At 37.9% G+C, this 23,843-nt stretch overlaps 1 protein-coding gene across 1 annotated transcript in view; it reads left to right on the top strand.

The window, feature by feature from the left end:
- Positions 1-23,843, top strand: part of LRRC9 (leucine rich repeat containing 9) — a 3,097,114-nt gene that overhangs the window by 1,292,233 nt on the left and 1,781,038 nt on the right. The window contains exon 12 of the mRNA XM_044073581.1: positions 21,459-21,573. Coding sequence (XP_043929516.1) covers positions 21,459-21,573 — 115 coding nt within the window. The remainder of the gene's footprint in view (positions 1-21,458; positions 21,574-23,843) is intronic.

Consider the following 23,843-nt stretch of genomic DNA (forward strand, 5'->3'; position numbering starts at 1 on the left):
GGCCTGCTACACCCTTAGCCTCCCCACGGCTCCCCCTGTGATGAGCCCTAGGCTCAGGCCTTAGATACTTACCAGGCTGAAGCTGAAGAATCCTCTTACTCTTCCTTAGAGGATTCCCTGTCATATGTCTCCCAATTACCATCCCTACTTGCCTATGCCTCTCCAGAGGAAGAATCTGCAGAGGCAGATTCTCCAGCTGAAGATCTTACTTTTGGGGAGACCATTACAAAGATGAGGGAACATTTCAAATGATACTCCTCTGAGATGCAAAAGTTCAGAAAAGATATTGAACTTCTTCAGATGGACTCCCCTGCCCCTTCAGCTATACTACCAGCATTTCTGGATGCATTTAATGCAGCATCCCTCAATCCTGATTCTCAACCTCCAGCACCTCGTAGGCCTGATAGATTTTACAAAGTTCCTGAGGGAGCCAAATTCCTTGTTAAGTGCCCTGAAGCAGATCCTGGCACAGTTTGTGTCCACTGATAAGACATCTAAACTCCTACCAGCGTCTTCATTTCTTCCCACTGACAAAGACAGTAAGGTCATGGAACACCTTGGAAAGAAGGTCTACACTTCATCCACCTTGGCCTTCAGTGCAGTAAATTACCAAACGCATATGTCCAAATATGCCCTAGCCCTCCTTGAAAAAGACACTGAACAACTGAGTGACATCCCAACTCTCCTGCCAAAGCTCAGCTGTCCAGCCTTTTATCTCTATCCTCTTAGGTCACTAGGCATTCCTTAAAGTGCAGCTATGATGCTGCTGAAGCTTCTGCCAGGTTAGATGCATCTGTCTCAGCCCTGAGAAAATATTCTTGGCTAAGGTTACAGCCCCTACCGGATGATATCAGGGCAAAACTCTTGGATGTGCCTCTTGATAATTCTGCCCTCTTTGGGACAAAGGTGGTTGAGTTATTCAAAACTGCAACAAAAGGGGAAGGAGTTACAAGACCTTAAACCTCTATTTTTTTCTCATATCCCCAAGTTTCACATGAGCTACCCATCAAAAACACAATTGGTCAGTAAGCATTATTCCCCCAGCCTTCCTTCCAGGGGCAGAAAGACTGCCAGGAAGCAAACAATTCCTTCCAGGTCTGCCAGGACTCTTGCAGCTCATAATCCTCAATTTCAAGACAGGGCAAGGTAGTCTGTGACTACCTGTCATTCCTGGTAACCCCCCCCCCCATTCCCCTATCCCAGAGGCTTTCTCATTGTCTCCCTGTTTGGAAAAAACATCACCATAGGCAGGTGGGTCTTATCCATTATAAAGAAGGGTTATTTTATGACATGGATCACAACTCCATACTTGAGGGGCATTCCACAGCCCTCCAAAGAACAGCTCCCATTATTTCAGCCTGTTATAGATAGAATGCATCATTGCCCAGGGAACAATTCAACCTGTCCCACCGACAGAGAGGGGAAAGGTTTCTACTACAAGCTCTTCCTAGTCCTTAGGAAAGATTGCCCCTGGAGACCAATCCTAGATCTTTCCCCCCTCAGTCTCTTCTTGCAAGTGCCCATCTTCAAATGTCCACTCTGCAAGCCCCCTTTCCTTTTGATTTTACCTCAGGGGTTTTTGGCCATCTTGGACATCAAGAATGCCTACCCACATAACTCAATAAGGTACAATTACAGGAAATACCTGCGCTTTTCTGTGGCCTCCAAACATTTTCAATTCTCGACCTTGCCCTTTGGACTTTCTACTGCACCAAGGGTCTTCACCGTTTGTCTGGCACCAGTAGTAGCCTTCTACAGGACCTAAGGGATTCAAATTTCCCCTTACTAAGACAACCTCATTTAGGCAGACTGCACAGAATCTGTGCAACTCCCTCTACCAACAGTAAATTCAATCATGCAAGCACTGGGTTTCAAGATAAATTACCCCAAGTCCAACCTGACCCCCTCTCAGGACACAGTATTCTTGGGGTGGGAGTGCAGGATAAGGACAGATGTAATGAGGGCTTTCCTGACACTTCAAAAGGTGGAGAGCATGAGGCAGTATCTGCTCATTGTCCTTCAGGCTGCAGACTTGACTGCCAGGCAGTACCTCAGACTGCTGGGTCACATGGCAGCAACCATTCCCATGTTGCCATTGACGAGGCTCCACTTAAAGAAACTACAATGGTACCCAAGATCTATATGGACACAGCACACTCATCCTCTAGAGTACAAAATCCCCTTCTTGACTTGCCTCAAGAAAGAGATTCAGTGGTGGTTGAATCAAGTGAACTGCAACTCAGGTCTACCCTTACAGGCTCCCTTGCCAGTACAGGAGAGGTATACGGATGCCTTGGATCTGGGGTTGGGAGCAGCCACAAGCTCCCTAAGAGTCCAGGGCACATGGCTGGACTCCATCAAACAGGAGCCTATCAATATCAGAGAGATGAGGGCAATTCTTTTGGCCCTAAAGGTCTTCCAACACATGCTGAAACAAGACCCACTTAAATTGTTCACAGACAACACTACAGTTCTGTGGTATGTGAACAAGCAGGGGGGAACAAAATGTTACTTTCTATGCAGACTACCTCTCTAAGTGTGGGAGCTTGCCATCAAATAGGAAGTCATGCTACAGGCAGTGTATATCCCTTCAGAACAGAATACTCAAACCACGATACAAAGAAAGAAACCAAACCGTTAATAAGTAAAGCGAAGTCCTTGCCCAAAGCAAACACAGCCAAAATACTGCTTTAACGTGTTTATTAAAACATTAACGTTTTCACCACGGCAGTCCGCAGCTTCATCAGAAAATAAATCAACAATACAGAACTCTGTTTAAAAACAAGAAATAGAGGAAGTGACATCATCAATTTTCCTCAAGCAGCATCAATAAATTATATCTATTGAACTTTTAAAATTCTTAAAAAATTTTTTAAAAACATGACAGCCTTTGTTTAACGTACAAGTAACCCAGTACAATGCTTTTTTTAAAAAATGTATTTAGGAAATCTGTACGTATCATCCTGACAAAATGTCAGTGTAGAAAAATAACCCTCCCTGCAACCATAAACTCAAAGTGTACATTTCATATTGAAAGTGTGTATATATGTATATAATGTTTAAAGTACAGACAAAATATAACCTTATGACCTAAATGATACCACACATTAACCAACATACCAGAAGTCATTATAATTTTTGTTTACTTCTGTTCAGTGCTCAAGAGGTTATTTTACCTCTCATTAAGGTCATAACGATCGACTAAATACTTCTATTTTTTATTTTATATTTTTTATTCTCTATTTAGTGTATAATGTTGTTTATTTAACTATGCTTGTGACATGTTTCCAAGGATATTTTTCACCTAAGATAACTTTTAAGTTTTAAAACAGGGGCTATGTTACAATTACTATTTAATCCTGGGTCCCTAAATGCATCCAGGCGTAATTGCCATTCAAGCTCCCTGTTTTCTAAAATCAGTGAAAATGGACCTCCCCTAGTTTTTATAGGGACATGATCAATGGCCATAAATAAAAAACTATGACCAGGGTTAGAACCTATATGCTTTGCTAAAGCGTTATCGCTCTTGTTGTTTTTTATGGCATAAAGGTGTTCGTATATTCGGTCCCTCAAACGCCGATCCGTTTTACCTATGTAAAACGCGTCGCAGCAACTACACAATGCAGTGTAGATGATAGATTTGCTGTCACAATTTAAGGCAAAACGTATCCGGTACTTCTTGTCCCTAATCATGAATGTTTCACCTATTCTCACCTCCTGACAATACCTACAAAAACCACACTTGGACATCCCATATCGCTTGTAAAAGGGTTTTTGGGTTATCTCTCTTTGGAGTAGTTCCTTCAAGTTGTTAGATCTCTTAAATATAAATCTTGGTTTACTACCAAGTTTATCCACCAAGTATGAGTTTGTGGATATCAGGTGCCAATTTTTATTTATTATTGCCAAGATCCCCCTAGAATTCAAACTAAATGTAGTGATGAAACTCAGGGAATAATCTATTTCTTCACCTCCTTGTGCAATTGTCCCTACTTCATTATAATCGAGCTCACTTCCCATTGTTATTTCAGAATTGGTGGGTCACTGGCCATGGGCTCACCCTGCAATAGTAGAGGTTTATAAAACCCACTGGTCCTTTTCCTGGACACCTCCCCTATCAAATCACATAACATTTGGTTTGGATAACCACGGTTACTAAACATAGTTCTTAACAATTCACATTCCTTATCAAAATCTGCCATGGTACTACACATTCTACCAGCCCTCACCAATTGCCCTTTGACAATAGATCTTTTCTGTTTGTATGGGTGGAAGCTGGAAAAATGTAAAAATGCATTACAATATGTATGTTTTCTAAAAACAGATGACGTTAAACGTTGCCCTACAGTATCCTTTTCCAGTTTAACGTCAAGGTAATCAATTACCCCAGATGAAAATTTTGATGTGAATCTCAAGAACTCAGTAGTGGAGTTCATGGTGTCAACAAGAGCCATCGCTTCCAGTTCTGTACGCCTGAACAAAATGAAGATGTCATCTAAAAATCGGGTATAATAGATGACAGACTCCAATAGACCTGGGATCTTCTTTAAGATGTTAGTTTCCCAATAGCCCATGACATAATTGGCTACCCCACCCCCACAGGGTGAGCCCATCGCCACACCACGTTTTTGAAGAAAGAATTCGTCATTGAACATAAAATAATTAGAAGTCAAAACAATGTCTAACAATTCTGTGACCAAATCGACTTCAAGTCTAGAGGCACCAAGTTCTTTTAACATAGCCCCTGTCCATTCAACCGCCTCCTGGTGTGGAATGGAGGTATATAGGTCAATGACGTCGATGGTCAAAAAATTATCATGGTGGGAATTTTTTAGGACAACGCAACAACAAAACCCGCACGAACAAGAGGAGGAATTAAATGTGGGAAATAACACTGAAATTCCCCCACTGGTGGGTGATCTGGTTGTTGACCAAGAAATTCCACACTGTTTACCTATTTTATGTGACTATCCTGTTATTCTTACAAATAAAAAAGGAGATTTTAAAATCTATAATTTCTCTGAGATAGTACTTGACGAACAGTTAATAGAACTTTTAGCTCTAGGTAATTCCTTTGTCCCAAATTATTTTGGCAGTATTTCTAAGGAACTAATCGAATTGAAACGTTACGTGAGAAAGATGAATTTAAAACTTGTTTTCAACCAACAAAACAACACTAACAACGTGACTGTTGCTGGTGATAGTGTACCTAGTTTGAAGCTATCTAGTGTGTTTAACCCCCCGCTTCATAATATTTTAGAGTTATTTGAAAGAATTTGTGAAATCGACTTTAGATATTTGGCAGCCAATAGTAATGGTATGACTGGTGAGAATAATTTAAACATTACCAAGGAACAAATGTCACTGTTGGACGAGATATGTCGGTTACCCGTCCGTCTTTTAAAACCTGACAAGGGTGGGGGTCTTGTCCTTCTTGACAATATAACATACAATGAAAAAATGCTGAAAGTTTTGGACACAGATGCATACGTGAGATCTTCTAAAAATGAGGTTAATGGTAGCATTAGGATGATAAGAGGTTATTTTAGGGACCTGTTCCTGGCAGGTAAAATCGACATCGACTTATATAATTATATTGATATTAGTTGTCCAAAAATTCCTGCCATGTTCGGGATCCCTAAAATTCACAAAAACATCCATGACCCCCCTATGAGAGCATTGATCGATGGCAGGTCCTCGATTACTTACCCTTGTTCAACATTTATCACCAAAATTTTGGACAAATACATAAAAGGGATCACCAGTCTCTGTAAGGACTCTTGGTCCTTCCTTGGGAACATCAATGGAATTTTGTTCAACCAGAACAATAATTTTTTGACCATCGACGTCATTGACCTATATACCTCCATTCCACACCAGGAGGCGGTTGAATGGACAGGGGCTATGTTAAAAGAACTTGGTGCCTCTAGACTTGAAGTCGATTTGGTCACAGAATTGTTAGACATTGTTTTGACTTCTAATTATTTTATGTTCAATGACGAATTCTTTCTTCAAAAACGTGGTGTGGCGATGGGCTCACCCTGTGGGGGTGGGGTAGCCAATTATGTCATGGGCTATTGGGAAACTAACATCTTAAAGAAGATCCCAGGTCTATTGGAGTCTGTCATCTATTATACCCGATTTTTAGATGACATCTTCATTTTGTTCAGGGGTACAGAACTGGAAGCGATGGCTCTTGTTGACACCATGAACTCCACTACTGAGTTCTTGAGATTCACATCAAAATTTTCATCTGGGGTAATTGATTACCTTGACGTTAAACTGGAAAAGGATACTGTAGGGCAACGTTTAACGTCATCTGTTTTTAGAAAACATACATATTGTAATGCATTTTTACATTTTTCCAGCTTCCACCCATACAAACAGAAAAGATCTATTGTCAAAGGGCAATTGGTGAGGGCTGGTAGAATGTGTAGTACCATGGCAGATTTTGATAAGGAATGTGAATTGTTAAGAACTATGTTTAGTAACCGTGGTTATCCAAACCAAATGTTATGTGATTTGATAGGGGAGGTGTCCAGGAAAAGGACCAGTGGGTTTTATAAACCTCTACTATTGCAGGGTGAGCCCATGGCCAGTGACCCACCAATTTACGAAATAACAATGGGAAGTGAGCTTGATTATAATGAAGTAGGGACAATTGCACAAGGAGGTGAAGAAATAGATTACTCCCTGAGTTTCATCACTACATTTAGTTTGAATTCTAGGGGGATCTTGGCAATAATAAATAAAAATTGGCACCTGATATCCACAAACTCATACTTGGTGGATAAACTTGGTAGTAAACCAAGATTTATATTTAAGAGATCTAACAACTTGAAGGAACTACTCCAAAGAGAGATAACCCAAAAACCCTTTTACAAGCGATATGGGATGTCCAAGTGTGGTTTTTGTAGGTATTGTCAGGAGGTGAGAATAGGTGAAACATTCATGATTAGGGACAAGAAGTACCGGATACGTTTTGCCTTAAATTGTGACAGCAAATCTATCATCTACACTGCATTGTGTAGTTGCTGCGACGCGTTTTACATAGGTAAAACGGATCGGCGTTTGAGGGACCGAATATACGAACACCTTTATGCCATAAAAAACAACAAGAGCGATAACGCTTTAGCAAAGCATATAGGTTCTAACCCTGGTCATAGTTTTTTATTTATGGCCATTGATCATGTCCCTATAAAAACTAGGGGAGGTCCATTTTCACTGATTTTAGAAAACAGGGAGCTTGAATGGCAATTACGCCTGGATGCATTTAGGGACCCAGGATTAAATAGTAATTGTAACATAGCCCCTGTTTTAAAACTTAAAAGTTATCTTAGGTGAAAAATATCCTTGGAAACATGTCACAAGCATAGTTAAATAAACAACATTATACACTAAATAGAGAATAAAAAATATAAAATAAAAAATAGAAGTATTTAGTCGATCGTTATGACCTTAATGAGAGGTAAAATAACCTCTTGAGCACTGAACAGAAGTAAACAAAAATTATAATGACTTCTGGTATGTTGGTTAATGTGTGGTATCATTTAGGTCATAAGGTTATATTTTGTCTGTACTTTAAACATTATATACATATATACACACTTTCAATATGAAATGTACACTTTGAGTTTATGGTTGCAGGGAGGGTTATTTTTCTACACTGACATTTTGTCAGGATGATACGTACAGATTTCCTAAATACATTTTTTAAAAAAGCATTGTACTGGGTTACTTGTACGTTAAACAAAGGCTGTCATGTTTTTAAAAAATTTTTTAAGAATTTTAAAAGTTCAATAGATATAATTTATTGATGCTGCTTGAGGAAAATTGATGATGTCACTTCCTCTATTTCTTGTTTTTAAACAGAGTTCTGTATTGTTGATTTATTTTCTGATGAAGCTGCGGACTGCCGTGGTGAAAACGTTAATGTTTTAATAAACACGTTAAAGCAGTATTTTGGCTGTGTTTGCTTTGGGCAAGGACTTCGCTTTACTTATTAACAGAACAGAATACTCAGGCAGACACCATAAGCAGGTCCATGTCACAGACCCATGAATCGATGCTTCAAAGGACGTGTTCTTGGACATAGTCCACAAATGGGGTACACCTCAGATAGATCTATTTGCCTCCCCTATGAACATACAACTTCCATCCTTTTTCACCAGGCTGTCCAGTCCTCTGGTGAGGGCAACAGATGCCTTCTCAATCTATTGGAAGGGGATGTTTCTGTATGCATTCCCCCTTCTCACTTCTTCAATAAGTCCTACTGAAACTTCAGCAGGACAACCAAAATATCTTGTTGGTGACCCCCTTTTGGCCAAGACAGTGCTGGTTCCCCCTCTTTCTGCATTTAGCCAGGACAATCATCACAAGTTACCTCACAGAGTGGACCTTCTCACACAGGACAAGGAATCTCTAATCCATTCCTACTTACAATCTTTGAACTTCACCCTGTGGGTGATGGAATTTTGATCCCCTACAGACACCTCTACAATGAAGACATGCTCACAGTCTTGCAGGAGGTCAGGAAACCTAATACTAGGAGATCTTATATATTTAAGTGGAAAAGATTCTCTATATGGTGTCTACAAAGACATTTGGACCTTTTCCAGGCAGATGTCCCTTGGTACTGTCATACCTGTGTGAACTCTTGCAGACAGAGTTGGCATACTCCTCTATTAAACCCCACCTTGCTGCTATTTCAGCTTGTCTGCCTCTAGACCCTCCTCTGGCTTCCAGATTGCCTGCAAAGTTATTTCTAAAGGGAGTGCTGCACCTCAGGCCCCGCAGGAACCCCCACACACACACACACACACACACATGATCTGAATTATGTTTTGGAAAAACTCATGGTGGCCCCCTTTGAACCAGCTTCTAAGGCTTCTCTGAAACACTGCACTCGGAAAACAGTACTCCTAGTGGCCTTGACATCAGCTAGAAGAGTGACTGAGTTACAGGCTGTCATGGCCATTTCCCCCTATCCTCATCTTCCACAAAGATAGGGTAACCCTTAGGAGCAACCCTTCCTTAAGTCTGATGAAACGTCATTGTACGTGAAAGCGCTTACTTTGGATCCTGTGTTTTATTATTTTATTTTTTTCATTAAACTTTTTTACGTGAGAACTGTAGATTCACTTTCAGCTGTGGCGAGCCTCTTTTGTTTTTCTATATAAACCCTTCCTTAATGCCCAAGGTGGTCAATGAGCTGTCCTTAAACCAAACTATTCACCTTCCTACCTTTTTTGCCCATCCTCAGGGTTGACAGTGAGAGAGAGTCTTGCATTCACTTGATGTGCACAGACAGCTTAGGCTTTACCTAGGCAAGAATAAATCTTTCAGAAAATCTGACCAATTGTTTGTCTCCTTTCACCCCAGAGCCCTGGGGAAAGCAGTGACAAAACAGACAATTTCAGCCTGGATTTCCAGAGCAGGTTCCTTCTGCTCTGTACACCATGGGAAATCCTTGGGGTCCAAAGTTAAAGCACACTCCACTATGGCTATGGCTTCGTCTGGAGCTTTCTTTAAAGGACTGGATACTGCCACCATTTTGGAGGCAGCTACATGGACATCTGTTGACACCGTTGACACCGTTACCAAGCATTACAAATTGGACCAAATTTCCAAATCCAGGGCTGGATTCGCCTGGTTAGTCCTCCATGGATTTGTAGAGAATTGTTCCAAGCCATGACCCTCTTCTTCCCAGTGAGCTTTGGCACTCACCCAAGAGTTTGGAATACTGCAACATGAGAATTGAAGGACATAGAATAGTTGTGTAAAATCTTACCATAACCATAGATGTCCTTCTCTTCCATTTTTGCAGTATTCTTTCCCACCCTCCTTCCCCTTAAATGGTCCCTTCTTGGACGGCACTGGACTTGCGCAGTTTTCCTGGGACTAGGGTGCTCATTTCTGAGGTCTGGTGCATTTTTATGGCCCACATTCCCTGTACCAACATCAGATGTTCCGTGCACCTAGCAGTGGCTAGAAGTTTTTGTATACTGGCCAGACGTTCAGGTAGCAAGAGAAGGGAAACCCAAGAGTTGGAATACTGCAGCATGGAAGAGAAGGACATCTGTGGTTATGGTAAGATTTTACACAACTATTCTTTCCATTTGATAATTATTTGGATGTTCTTCAGGACTTTACTATGTGACTTTATAAGAAAGGAGACCTTATCTGAGTGTTAGCATGACAGCAGTCCCTAGAATCTTTCATATTTCTTATATCTTGCATCAGCTTAAACTTCCACCAAAAATAGGTATGTTTTTGCTTAGTAGAAGAACAGGCTACACCATGCGTCTTAGCATGTTTAACTTTTCTTTTATGTTAACTCAAGTTTGTGAGTGTGGCTGTCAGTGTGGGACTTTTGCACCTATTAGGAGGGTAAAATTTTAGTATTTGAAGATGTACATATTTTTGTGTGTCAGTATTAAGTTAATAGGTTTTAGGGATGTAATGGGGGTATGTGTTTTTTTTTGTTTGAGAGCTTTCGATAAAACAAAACATTTTGTAAGATGTGACATGGGCTGAAATGGATATGCCAATAAACAACTGTATAAAAAGTCAGCCTCTCAGCGTATGCATGCAACACAAAAGCTGCATTAGACATTTAACAAAAAAGGTGTTATACATAAAAGGTGGGAATAATAACTTTTTAATACTGTGATGCTTTTTGTAATGTCTTTAAATGGCAATGGTCTTGCAGATAAATACAAAAAAGAAAGTAGTGAAATGTATTAAAAATGTAGAGTGCAAATAGTTGTGTTACAGGAGACTCACTTAGAAATAACTGAACATGTGAATTTGATAAAGAAAGGTTTTCAGGATGGTTATTCAGTGGAATACCTGGGACGAAAAAAAGGTGGAGTACTTTTAGTAATTACAAGAACAGCTTCAATTGTGATAGAAGAGGGTAAAAAAAGATACTAATGACAGATTTGTAGTGCTAAGGAGCTACTGGCAAGGGAGGAGGATTACACTGGCATGTATTTATATTCTACCTAAAACTGCTATAATGGAGATTAAGAAAATTCTAGGAGAAATAATCAGTTTTCAGCAAGGAATATTACTTATAAGTGGGGACTGGAATGTGACTTGCAACAGTGAAGATGTGTCTGGGGGCCCAGAAGGCAAAGTATAACAAAGGAAGTTAGATTTTTGAAGACATTTATGAAAATGTTTGGCAGAGAAGATGTGAATTCAGTAATAGGAGTTTGGAGTAAATTTACATATTATTCCCCAATATATAAAAAACTGGGCTAGGCTAGACAGAATTTACATTTCACAGGAACATGCGTATTTAATTGATGGTTTTGATGCACACCCAGGTCATATGCCAGTAATAACTAAAATAAAAACACAGGGTAATGAAATAAAAATGAGACATTGGTACTTTCCCACCTATCTGTTAAAAGCAGAGGAGTTTAAGGAATGGGTGGTGGAGGTTTTTCAGGAGCTATTAGAGAAGATAGAAATTTCTTCTGAAAATCTAGCTAGGGAGTGGGATAAAATTAAGGTGGAGTTTAAAAATAGGGTGGAAATAAAAGAACGGGAGCTATGGTTAAGAAGTAACAAGAATTATTTAGAGGGACTGACAAATGTCAAAGTATTGCAGAATGGGTACCTCACAGAACAAGAAGAGGATCAACTACAGAATGCTAAGCAGAAAATAAGGAATTACCTTGATAATATGCACAAGTTTAGAAAGATTGCTGTTAAGCAACTGTATTTCGATAATAATGGTCGAGCACAACTTTTAGCATAACTCAGGCAACAGAAGGCATAAAAGGCTGTTGCCAAACTTAGGGATCCTGTAATAAGGAAGGTAACAAGAGATGCCATAGAGGTATTAGAAATATTTCTGAAATTCTATGAAAGTCTGTATAAAGCAAAGAAATGTAGTAATCAAGAAAAGATACAAATGGAAATGTTTGTAGAAGAATCAAGTATGCCAAGGTTAGAGGCAGAGTAGGCTCAATTACTAACGGTTAGGATAAGAGGAGATAAGATAAAAATTGTAATGTATAACTAATCTATAGGAAAGTCTCCAGGAATAGATGATATTCCTGTGGATGTTTGGAAGCTGGAGGAAAAAACTGATAAAGATCTGGAAGGTTTTGTTTAACAGTATTTTTTAAGAGGAGAAATACTAACATCCCGGAAGAAAGCAGTGGTAGCTGTAATACCTAGAGAGAGTAAAGATCCATTAGTCCCAGCTTCATACAGGCCCATTTCAATACTAAACCATGAATATAAGGTGTTCCTGTCTATAATGGCTAAAAGAATGACAAAAATAATGCCAAGATATGGATCGGTGTAGTTTTGTGAAGTGGAAGCAAACATTTGACAACATTAACAGAAAACTGATGATCCAGAGGGAAGCAGAATGCAAGAAAATACCATTGTTGTTGGTGGATCTAGATGCAGAGAAAGCATTTCACAGAGTAAGCCAGGAATTTATGCACAGGGCAATGGAAGCATTTCCATTTCCTGAAAAATATTATAAGGTTAATTAGGAGGATATATGAGGGATCAGAGGCAAAAATTAAAGTAGGTGGGGCCCTCTCTGATAATTTCTGCTTGAGCATAGGAACCAGGCAGAGGTGTCATCTCTCCCATTTGTTATTTGCATTATATTTAGAACCACTGGCTAAGAAAATAAGGGACTCGGAAATTCAAGGATATAATTGGTATGGTAGTCAAGAAAAGCTGGCAGTACTTGCAGGTGATAGTATTTTGTACCTGGCAAAACTAGAAAAAGACATTACAGTGTTGTGGAACATTTTGAGTCAGTTTGAAATATTTTCAGGATACAAAATTAATGAAACCAAGCCAAATCAAAGTCAATAACGGTAAAATATGTACCCACACATGAATTGATTCAGCAATGTATTTATGGAGGCATTATAAAATTGTTTAGAAGTATGGATAAAAAATATTCTGGTGTGGCAGCTAAGGATATGTGGGAAGAGACTAAACAAAAGATAATACAGAAACTGAGAAAATGGAAGCTTTATTATATGGATATGGATAGTAAGCTACAAGCAGTCAAAATGTTTTTAGTCCCTTTAGTCGTATACATAGGTCAGGCATATTTAGAGGAGAAGTTGTGGATAGCAATTAATAAAGAGCTGAAGGACTTTTTCTGGGAAGGGAAGACTGCAAGACTCAAGTGGGATAAGCTGATTCTTCCAGTAGAACAGGGCGGATTGGAATTACCCAATTTGAAGACGTATTTCAGAGTTAGGGGGGAAGCTCAAGAAACAAGGAGAGACTGGGATTTTGGCTGCAGACCTTTAAGGAGAATAACAGTAATCATACAGAATATTATATCCATAAGGTAGCAAAAGTATTCTAAGAACTAAGCCAACACTGGAATGGAGAAAGGAGATTCTGTCGATAGAGATAACTGCTATTAGGGTATAGAAAATAAGGAAGAGGGGACTGAAATTTATTGGCGAAAACTGGCAAAGGAACCAAGGTATTGGGAGCAAATAAGTAGATAGGGAAAAGTAATAGAATCGGAAGAGGCCAAGAATTTATTTGGACTGCAGGTTAGAGATTGCCTTCCCTATCAAGGATTGATATTAGAGTATAGACAAAGAGAAAGAAATAGGGAATCCTAAATGAAAGACCAGCACTGGTAGAGTTTTTAGTAGAATCAAGAATAGAAGCTGCCATTAAAAAAGGAATAATTAGTAAAACATAAAATATTGCATGATAACTGTAAGAATCAATCAGAGGAGGTTAGAAAGGATTGGGAAGAGAGACTGGATAAGCAATTCATAAAGAAACAATGGGAGGATATATGTATGTCTCCCAAATATGCAACAAAATCTAAAAGATTTAGCATTTTTGCTTGGAAATGTTTACATAGATATTTTTATATACCAAGTAAACTCCAGAGAATTTTCCTCAGGTAGACAGCAAATGTTGGAGGTGTGATGAGGAAGGAAGAGATACTTGGAAACATATTTTCTGTGAGTGTGGTGGGTTGACAGACTTTAAGGATTTCCTGTGGGATGCAGTGTTGGAGATGCTGGGTGGGTGGATTGGTGTGACGAGGGAGATGATTTTTCTGAGCTGTGATACAGAATCAGAATTACCTCGACATGGTAAGGGCTTGCTGTGCCTAATTATGGTGGCTACCAAAAAGCATTGGCTCGAAAATGGAAATCAAAATCAAACCAACTATATTAGAAGTAGTGAATATAGTAACAGAGATAAAACAAAACAAAAGAGTAGGAGCAGACTACATAGGAAAAAATGGGAATTGTGTGAACAATACATACAAGGGAGGAATGAGGTTTAAGAGAAGGCAGGACTTAAATGAGCTGACTGAAAATGATTGGATAGATTATAAGTGATGTATAATATTTGAAACTGGGAGTGTGTCAGTATGGTTTGTGATATAAAATGCTTGCAATTAGGATTGTTGGTGTGGTTTGTTTTCATTTACATAGATGTGTGATTGCTTATGTCGTGATTGTTTAATAAAGATATTTCTTGTTTAAAAAAAAGGGCAGGAATTGAATAATTTCTATAATGTTGCTTAGGTTATATGATATATAGCAATGTATGTGAAGTATAATGTGTGTTAATATTAATTTGTTAATACAGTTTGATTACTTTTGTATAAATGTGAAATTGCCTGTGTTACAAGTGATAATTCAATAAAGGTGTGTTTAAAAAAATAGGTATTTTTTTTACTACATTAGATTTCCCTGTTTATAATTTGGAAGTTCACTGCTCATATTTTTACACTGACCACCGTCTTTTGAACATCTGTATGTAGAATAATATCTCTAAACTTCAAATTTTGTAAAAGAAGAATATCAACAGTTTTATTATTAAAGGATAGAAATCTTTTAGCCTGAATTAAATAGCTGATAACCGATTGGTTACATAATAATGATACCCCATTTCTTCTCATGCGAACTGGGATGTATTTAATGCTCTCTTATATGCATGAATAGGCACTTTTTCTTCTCTCAAACGTTTTCTAGTTAGCTAGGGAAGTTAGGTAAAGCTTGATCAGTTGATTGATATATTATTTGACAAGACTTGATACAACAGAGATAAGCGTTCAGAATAAATTATCAAGGTCTTGCTATACCCAGAAGTCTGCAGTCAGTTGTATTTCTAGGGTAAAATGGTTCAACTGCTAAGTTGCAGCCCAGTGTTGTCAGAAAATGGAATAATATTTTCATGTATTTTAAATAATTCAGGAACATGTCTTTATATATTTCTGAAGTTTTTAGCAAATATTAATGTGAAGTGTATAATTTTCCTTCTTGCAAAGGCCAAACAAAACTGGTTTCTTGGATTGTCTACATTGAAAGCCTTATAACTTAAGCCTTTTTTCCATTTGTGTTACAAGAGGTCAAGAATGACATGTCACTAAACAGAAATAAATTGCCTATTCCTGAGTGCTTAACAGCAGAATTCTTTTAAGCTTTATCTGAAAATATGGTCTCTTATCTGTTACAACTGACAAATTATTTTTCTGTTCCAGGGTGGAATTCTGTGACTCCTACACATACAGAGCTTTAATTCTTAAAAAGGTTAAACATGGTAAAATTATTTCTTACTTTACATCAACTTGAAGAAGCAGAATGCAGATGCTTGCCCAACTGGGACCAACAATTAGCCCCCTAAGCTCCTAAAACCATCAATTTCTACCCTTAAAATGAACAGAAAGGGCATTATTCACATTACTTATATTCACTGTTCTGTATTGCTAATACTTCTTTGCTGTAAATAGGCTGTATGATCAACAGTTGCATTGTTGTACATGTTACTGTTGTAGAATAACATACTGACTTTTCTGTTGTATCACATGTACATATCTTACTCATTTAACCTTTCAGTGTACTTGGTTGCTTTGGTGACGTGTACTTAAAATGATCTTGGATTGTTCTGCTTGCATTTGTGAATTCTCTGGCTGAACCTGGATATGGTCCAATTGGATTACTATTCTTCTTTCATTTTCAAATATAATAAAATAAACTATAACTGACCCATCTCAATATTAGATCTGGATTATAAAGTATTAACTAAACCAATTAATAACAGGCTTATCCAAACTGTCAGCTAAGTTTTATCCATTACAGTTTGGTTCTGCTTTAAAAGAAAATGGAAAACAGAAAGAAGCAGGAAAACAAGGCTCCAGTAAAGTGAATTATTTTGTAAAGACACAGTATGGGTTTTGTTCTGCAGATTGCAGTTTTGTTTCTGTTATGATATGGAGCGACTTTTGTTTTGTTTTCTTGATTAAGATATTTCTGTTGCAGTATTTAAAAACAGTAATAAAACAGTAGTAGTAGTAGAAAAACACACTAATACTTCTCTTCTGCAGTCATCTCCTTTCTCTGTGAAGTGTGCTTGCTCTGCTTAAACATCTTAGGCCACAGGTGAGCTCCCTCCCACCCTCCAAACTTGAATAGTGCAGTCAAGACTTTTCTTCATATTATAGACTTGGTGTTAATGACTTTATATACTTAGATTTTTGTTGCTTAAAGCGTGCACTCTTGCAGAGGCCTGTCTAGCTAGCCCAGTTTTCCTCCTTCCTCCAGTCCCAAGACCCCCATTCAGACACTAGTGCGATCGGACACACCTGGATATTGTACAGTCAATATTAGACTATTTTTGTATGGCAATAGCTATCCAGTTCCAAATAAATTGCACTACCCCAGAATTAAGTAACACCAGAAATAATTAACTTGTGCTAGTTTAGTTCCCCCCATGAACTGTACTGCCACTTACTTACTGCAGTTCATCTATTCTCTTGGTACTCTCTCCATATCACTTACCTGCAGTTTGAGTCAATCTGGTTCTTCCCGCTCCGTTCACCCTCACTGCACTCAGGCTCACTCCGCTCCCCACCCTGCTCCCTAATCTCTCCCACCCCAAGGACAAATACATTTATTTTTCCTACAGTACACCCACACCTGACATTAACCAATCCACGCTTTATTAATCAATCACACCAGCACACACTCTTGACAATGACTCTGTACTTACTAAGCTGGCTCCTCCTCATCTCCTCCACCCTCCTGCTCCTGCTATATGCAACATCCATTCAACACACACACATCCCCATACCAAACCACTATCTACAACCTCTGAATATTACACTTTCAGCCCAAACCACTCATCTATACACCCTAGTCTAACCTCTATTTCAACCATCCATTACACCAAACTAAAAGTTCTGTCATGTTATATTAAGAAACACCCCCTTATGTTCCCAAATTAGCAAATTACATCTAAAAAGAAGATTATTGTACAATTACCAGCTTCTCAAAAAACAAATCCTTTCTTAATGGACCTCCACTGATTCCACAGCCCATCATACTTGCAGTAAAACCCTACAACTGATCACACAAATCACAAGCATCAGCATCGAAACAAAATCACAAGCTTCCATGCTTGGATTTCCCAAACCAACCTGATATAGTTGCTACTACTGAAACCTGGCTCAAACCTCCCACCAGGCTACAACTGTCTTCAGTCTGACATCTATTCCAACCACCTCAGCATTGTCCCCTACTCTAGCCCCATACCTCAATTTGAATCTGCAGAAATTCTCATTGGTTATCTCCAATTAAGTAACACTAAAAAATTTGTATAGTCAATCTTATCTGGACATATAAAACTATTCAAAATTAAACAATCATCTAAAAAACAGTCCACTTTCAACATAAACCTGACCAAAACAAATCCAAAAACAATGGCTCTACACTGGATTCTAGTGTCTGACCTGAGTAAAATTTCAGCCACAGGCACATTACCTCAAACCATAAGTGATCACCTACCTGTTTCTAAATAAACTTCTCTCCTCTACTAAAACAAATCAAAACCAACCAAAACAACTTATGACAAACAGAGATAGAGCATGGAACTCTGGCATAAAAATCAAAAAATGTTCACCTCCTAGAATATATAACACAAACTCTGAAAAGCCAAACCACGTCATAATCAAGAGAATAAAAACTTGTTTACTGCATCCAGGTAGCAAAACAACCCCATGCCACATCCAGACAAACCCCCCCCAAAATAGCAACCCCTCTTCAACACAACACACACATAGGACACCATCCCAAACTCTCTCCACTTCAATCAACAAAAACAAAAACACACACACTCAACAACCACCAACCACCCCAATGATTTTTTTTCCTCCTCCCCCCCCTATTCCCACAAAATTACTACTCAAACTAAAACCATGTACAACTGCTCCAGGTAATCTACCCCCAGATTACTTACAAATGTCAGCCAGGTGTATAGCCTACCTCATTAGCATATTAATCAACAGATAAATCATGGAGAAAAGCATCCATGCTCAGCACCTAAATTTCCTAACAGAAAATAAGATATTATCCCCATCCCAACATGGATTGACACTGTGACCCAAGCAAGGGACACTCTTAACTGCTTCTTTGATTATCTAATCAGCATACAGCAAGCTACTAAATGGCTCCACTCTTTCTCAACGTTCTTCAATATAACACAGGAGTTCCACAAGGATCCATATTGGGACCTCTCCTTTATAGCATATTCATTAATGAATTCCACTCCACCCTCCCCCTAAGTCTTGTAATACAGTAGGCAGATGATTTGACCATTATCTGCATTGCTGACTCTGCTGACTAACTCCTAGCTAGGATCCAACATGCTTTCTCAATCACTGAGGAATGGATGAATAACAACCCATAATAGAGCAGATTTTAATACAGTATCACAAACTAAACATCTAGTAGTTATAATAGACTAACAAACTAGGCACCCTCTATAAGCATAGATTGTACCTCAGACCCAGTGCTAAACACACCCTTGCACTATCCTATTTACTTCCTTCACTTTTATACAGTGCCCATTTGTTCAGTAACATTTAAAGCTCCTTAAAATCCAAGATACAAGTCCTGTTATAACAAGGTTGAACTTACTCTTCCCATCACTGCATCTCCCTACGCAAACTAAAATGGCTCAAACTTCCCCATCAACTAACCTACTTGCAGTTAACCACAGCTCACAGTATCATTACCAAACCTTCCAATTGCCCATCCCTCACCTAACTCAGATCTGAAAATCAATTCCTTCTAAAAGTGCAAATGCCCAGTCTAGCAGTTGGTCAATCTCTACCCAGCTCTATCAGAACTATTTCCAATCACATGTCCTTCAAATAGTCTTGAAAACAGCACCACCTGATCTCACTAATTTTTTTCTCCCCTCTGCTTAATAGTTATGAAAGTGTCTCATGCTGTCTTTACTCTACAGTATCCAAAGCAGATGATATATTGTACTTTGTATATTTTGTATATAATAACATTTGTTTTTATTTTTCTCTAGAAATTTATGATAAGATTGTATGCCTGTTTAATTTAATTCTAAATATCTTTCCAATCTTGCCTATATAATGTAGACTGCAGCAACACCAAAAGTAATGATCTGATGTTGTCAATCTTCATTCATTCTTGACTGATCTCTTCCCATTACCTCAGATAGAGTTTGCCTACCATTAAGCTGATATGGAAGCTCTGTCTGACAACCCTTTAACAACCCTAGGATTAGTTTCAAACCTTCAGGAGTCCCTATGAAGACCATGTCTAATTTGTAATGAGTGATCATCATACTTTTCTTAAAATTAGTGTGTACCAATATGTTATGAAAGTTTCAACCTCTTTTATAGGAAAAAAACAGGTTTTTATACTTGGGAGTCTAAAAACAAGTCATCTTTCAACAGAATTTCACTGTGTTTTTGAGATAAACACATTTTTCAGTAATAACATTAAATTCAATCGGGTTGTAGATAACAAGCCTGAGTTTAAAGAATCTTCTGGCAGCTTAAATTAGAAGACTGTTGTCTACAAGGGATGAATGAGGTTTTAGATTTTAAATGTGTTCTTAAGGGAAGAAAGCTTAAGCATTGATATTATTGTTTGGTTCTTATGTGATTTCATCTAAGGAACATGTGTTTAAGGCATGAATATTTATTAGCAGATAGCCTGAAGAACTCTGCACGTTTGTTACATGCCCTTACTTATTAAAGCTCTTTGTGCTTTCAGTTAACTTTTTTTGTCAGTTTGATTTCAAATAATATCAGATTGTATCTCATAGTTGAATGGTTAATGACAGTAATAAGTAAGAATTTGAGTCAGGTGCTAGATTATTTTCATATAATTAACAAGTATTCAGTTCTCTGTATGACATAGAGGATTATGATCAGGTCTCTGATTGTAATGTGTATATTATATGTCCCAGACATGGATTGCAAGAAATTTACCTTGAGAGCAAAGCTGAAGAGGTGAATCTTGGCATCCTTGTCGAAAACGCATAATATGCTGTGATCAGAGATCGATTATAATTATTTGTAGTACATGGAGATTTATTTACTCCATCTACTACTAGTTACAGAAATGTAAAATTAAGGAAAAGGAAATGCAGTGTGTTGGGCTGGCTTTGAAAACCAGTAAAGCAGTGAGGAAGTGATTTACATCCTTGCATATTCCCTGTCTAAGGGAAGCAGTTTGTTTCAAAACAGTGGATATAATGTAGTAGACAGGAAGCAGAAATTAAGTTGAAACAAAACCATTTCATGTTCTACTACTGCTGTTTACTAGCTGTCACTGACAGGTTTTAGTGGGTGCTTAACAATTGTTTAGCACCCTTCAATGACAAGTCCTCAAAGTAAAGGAAATCGATGATGATATAGGAGGAAATGGAGGTGTTCAGTTATTTCACAATACTGTTTGGTGAAATGAACAAAGTTGTTTTACTAGCCATTCATTGTACTCAAGTTGCTGCATTTGTTTGGCTATACTGCAACATCAGCATGCTGGCATTGTGGTCATTATAATTCAAATATACAAATTGACTGCTCATTAATTTTGAAACAACTCTTTTTTTTACTGTATTCTGCTAGATCCAAATTTATCTTAATATTGTTATTTGGAGTGGATAATGATGACCACAGAACTAATCCAGCTCGTTAAATGGAAGTCACAGTCTCTGCCTTTCTTTCTAGAGCAAGAGTATGGGAACAACACTGTGGATTTATATTCATTTTGAGCACACTGTCATAAATATCTTGACTGCCATATATATACATTATCATTAAGTGTTTCCTTATGTGTCTATTGGATATTTCTTTTTCTTCCGCTTCCAACACTTTTCTATTTCACAAAGTTATGGTGTGAGACCAGTAATGTATGTGTGTTAGATAAAGATGAAAGGAAATGATAATAGAGAAGTGTGATAAATTAAAAAAAAATCTCCTTTCTGTTTTTTTAATAATTTTCTTATGAGAATAATTTTTATGTATCCTGACTCATAAACCAGAAGCGATACAAACTACTCCTTCCAATTTCAGAAGATTTTCTACACAGCATTATATGTACTTGACTGACTTTTTTGTGTGTTTTTTGTTTATTTTTTCTCCTCTTACAATTTAGAAACCACAGAAAGATGATGGAATATCTTTTTTATGTGCCTGCTGCAGGATTATCTGGAGGAAGTGATCATCTCTTACATATTCTAGAATGTGGTTTTGAGGGAGAACAGCATCAGGTAATTTGTTTCTGCATTAAGTGCTGTTAGATCTAATCATGTTATGGACTTGGTTTAAGAAATGCCAGCTCTGTAATAGCTGGCTATGTGCCATTTATAGTATGGTATGCAATATGTGCATTGTGCTTATTTTTCATGTACCTAGCTGCACGGATTAAAAAATATCTGCACTCAATGGTAAAATATTTTCAAACAGTTGCATAATATTGGAGTTATAGAAAGCTCATACTTTTAGGAAGTCTATTGCAGCAATTAATTATATATACTTAATCGTATCTTTTTTAGTCTCTGATATCAGTTTGCATAATTCAACCACATTATATGAGGTCCTAGTTTAAGCCTTATTCATTCTCATGTTTGGAACCACTGATGTTTACCTTCTGATTCATATTTTGGACCTAGGTAGGCTTGTTTTCTTCAGTGCTTCTTACTATTTGATAACAGTTAGACAAACTCTTTACAGATCTGTACTGAGAAAAAAAAAGATTTCTGCATTGTAGTAGTACTTTTCTGAGTCTCTTTCTTGAATTGATTGTCCTTATATGTATTTTTTTTCTCTCGTGTTGAAAAGGCTACCTTCAACCTGTCTTACAATGAACAATGATGTCTTTTCTGCAGAAAATTTAAAAAAAAGGTGTTGCATTTTACTTAAAGAAGTGAAGACACATCATGCCTAAGCCCATATAGACACATTTCAGATTTAAACCATGAATATAAAGTGTTTGTCTGTACTAATTAAAAGAATGGCAAAGGAGTTGCCAAAATTGATAGATATGGATCACTGTGGTTTTGTGGAGGGGATACATTTGACAACAGTAATAGAACAATGATGATCCATAGAGAAATAGAATGTAAGAAAATGCCACAGTTGCTCGTGGGTCTTGATGTACTGAAAGCATTTGACAGAGAAAGTTGGAATTTTATGAGTAGGGTAATGGAAGCATTTGCATTCCCTGTTACAATACTACGATTAATTAGAGGGATATATATGAAGGATTGGAAGCAAGAATTAAAGTGAGGTGGTTCCTCTCAGATAAACTGTGTTTAAATAGAAGATCCAGGCAGGGTATCCTTTTTTTGCTTTGTATATTTAAAGCCATTGGCTCAGAAAATAAAGGAATCAGAAATACAGTTTATTCCTGTTAAATCCAGAAAAAAAAACATTTCAGTGTTATGGATCATTTTGAGACAGCTTCATGTCTTTTTGGCATATAAAATTAATGAAGATAACACAAAGGCTATAACCATAAATTATGTACCCACACACAGAGTGGTTCGGCAATACCCATATTTTTGGGGACATAAGCTGAAGTATTTAGGAGTATGGATTAAAGAAGCTTCTGTTATGGCAGCCCAGGATATGTGAGAAGAGACTAAAAAAGATAATACAAAAATTGAGAAACTTGAAATTTTTATTTATGGATATGGATAGTAAGATGCAAGCAGTGGAAATATTTAGTCACATTAGTCTTGTATTAGTCAGACATACTTTTATCAACCCTAGGAGAAGTTGTGGACAATAATTAATAAAGAATTGAAGACATTTTTCTGGGAGGGAAAGAAGGCAAGAGTTTAGTGGAATAAGCTGAGCCTTCCAGAAGAACAAGGTGGTTTAGATTTACCCAATTTGAAGGGATATTTTAGAGCTACCCGTTTAAGGCTCATATACGTAACATAAGCAGAAGATTATAATTCAAAGTGGAAAGGGATAATGATGAAGCAAGGGGGACGTTACTGAAATAGAGAGTGGGATTTATGCAGATTCTTAAGAAGAAGAATAACTAACATACAGAAAATTATATTCATAAAGTAGCAGAAAGGATTGGGGTGGCACAGAGGATAGTGTGGTTACCTCACAGCAAGAGGTTCTCCAGTTTGATTCTCAGCTATGGTACCTTCTGTGCGGAGTCTGCATGTCCTTCTTGTGTTTGCATGGGTTTTCTTCCAGGTGCTCCAGTTTCTTCCCACATTGCAAAGATAGGCAGTAGGTGGCTTGGACACTCTAAATTAGCCATAGGTGTGAGTGTGCATGCAAGTGTGTAGTAAGGAAGAACAGCTGCAGCAGGGCTAACCACTCGGTGGTGTGCACCTTGGCTCCAGATGATTGTCAGTGTTAGTGACACCCCAGCCCCATGTGTAAATATAGGAAAAATGGGTTGTAGATGTATGGAGGAAAAGAAGCAATCTATTCTAGGAACTAAAAATGAAGAAAAAGAAAAACGAATCCAGGCCAACACAGGTTTATTAACGAAACACAGACGAAGGTTTAC

The sequence above is a fragment of the Protopterus annectens genome, chromosome 6.part0 (assembly GCF_019279795.1).
Source record: "Protopterus annectens isolate FY-2018-M chromosome 6.part0, PAN1.0, whole genome shotgun sequence".
NCBI lineage: Eukaryota > Metazoa > Chordata > Ceratodontiformes > Protopteridae > Protopterus > Protopterus annectens.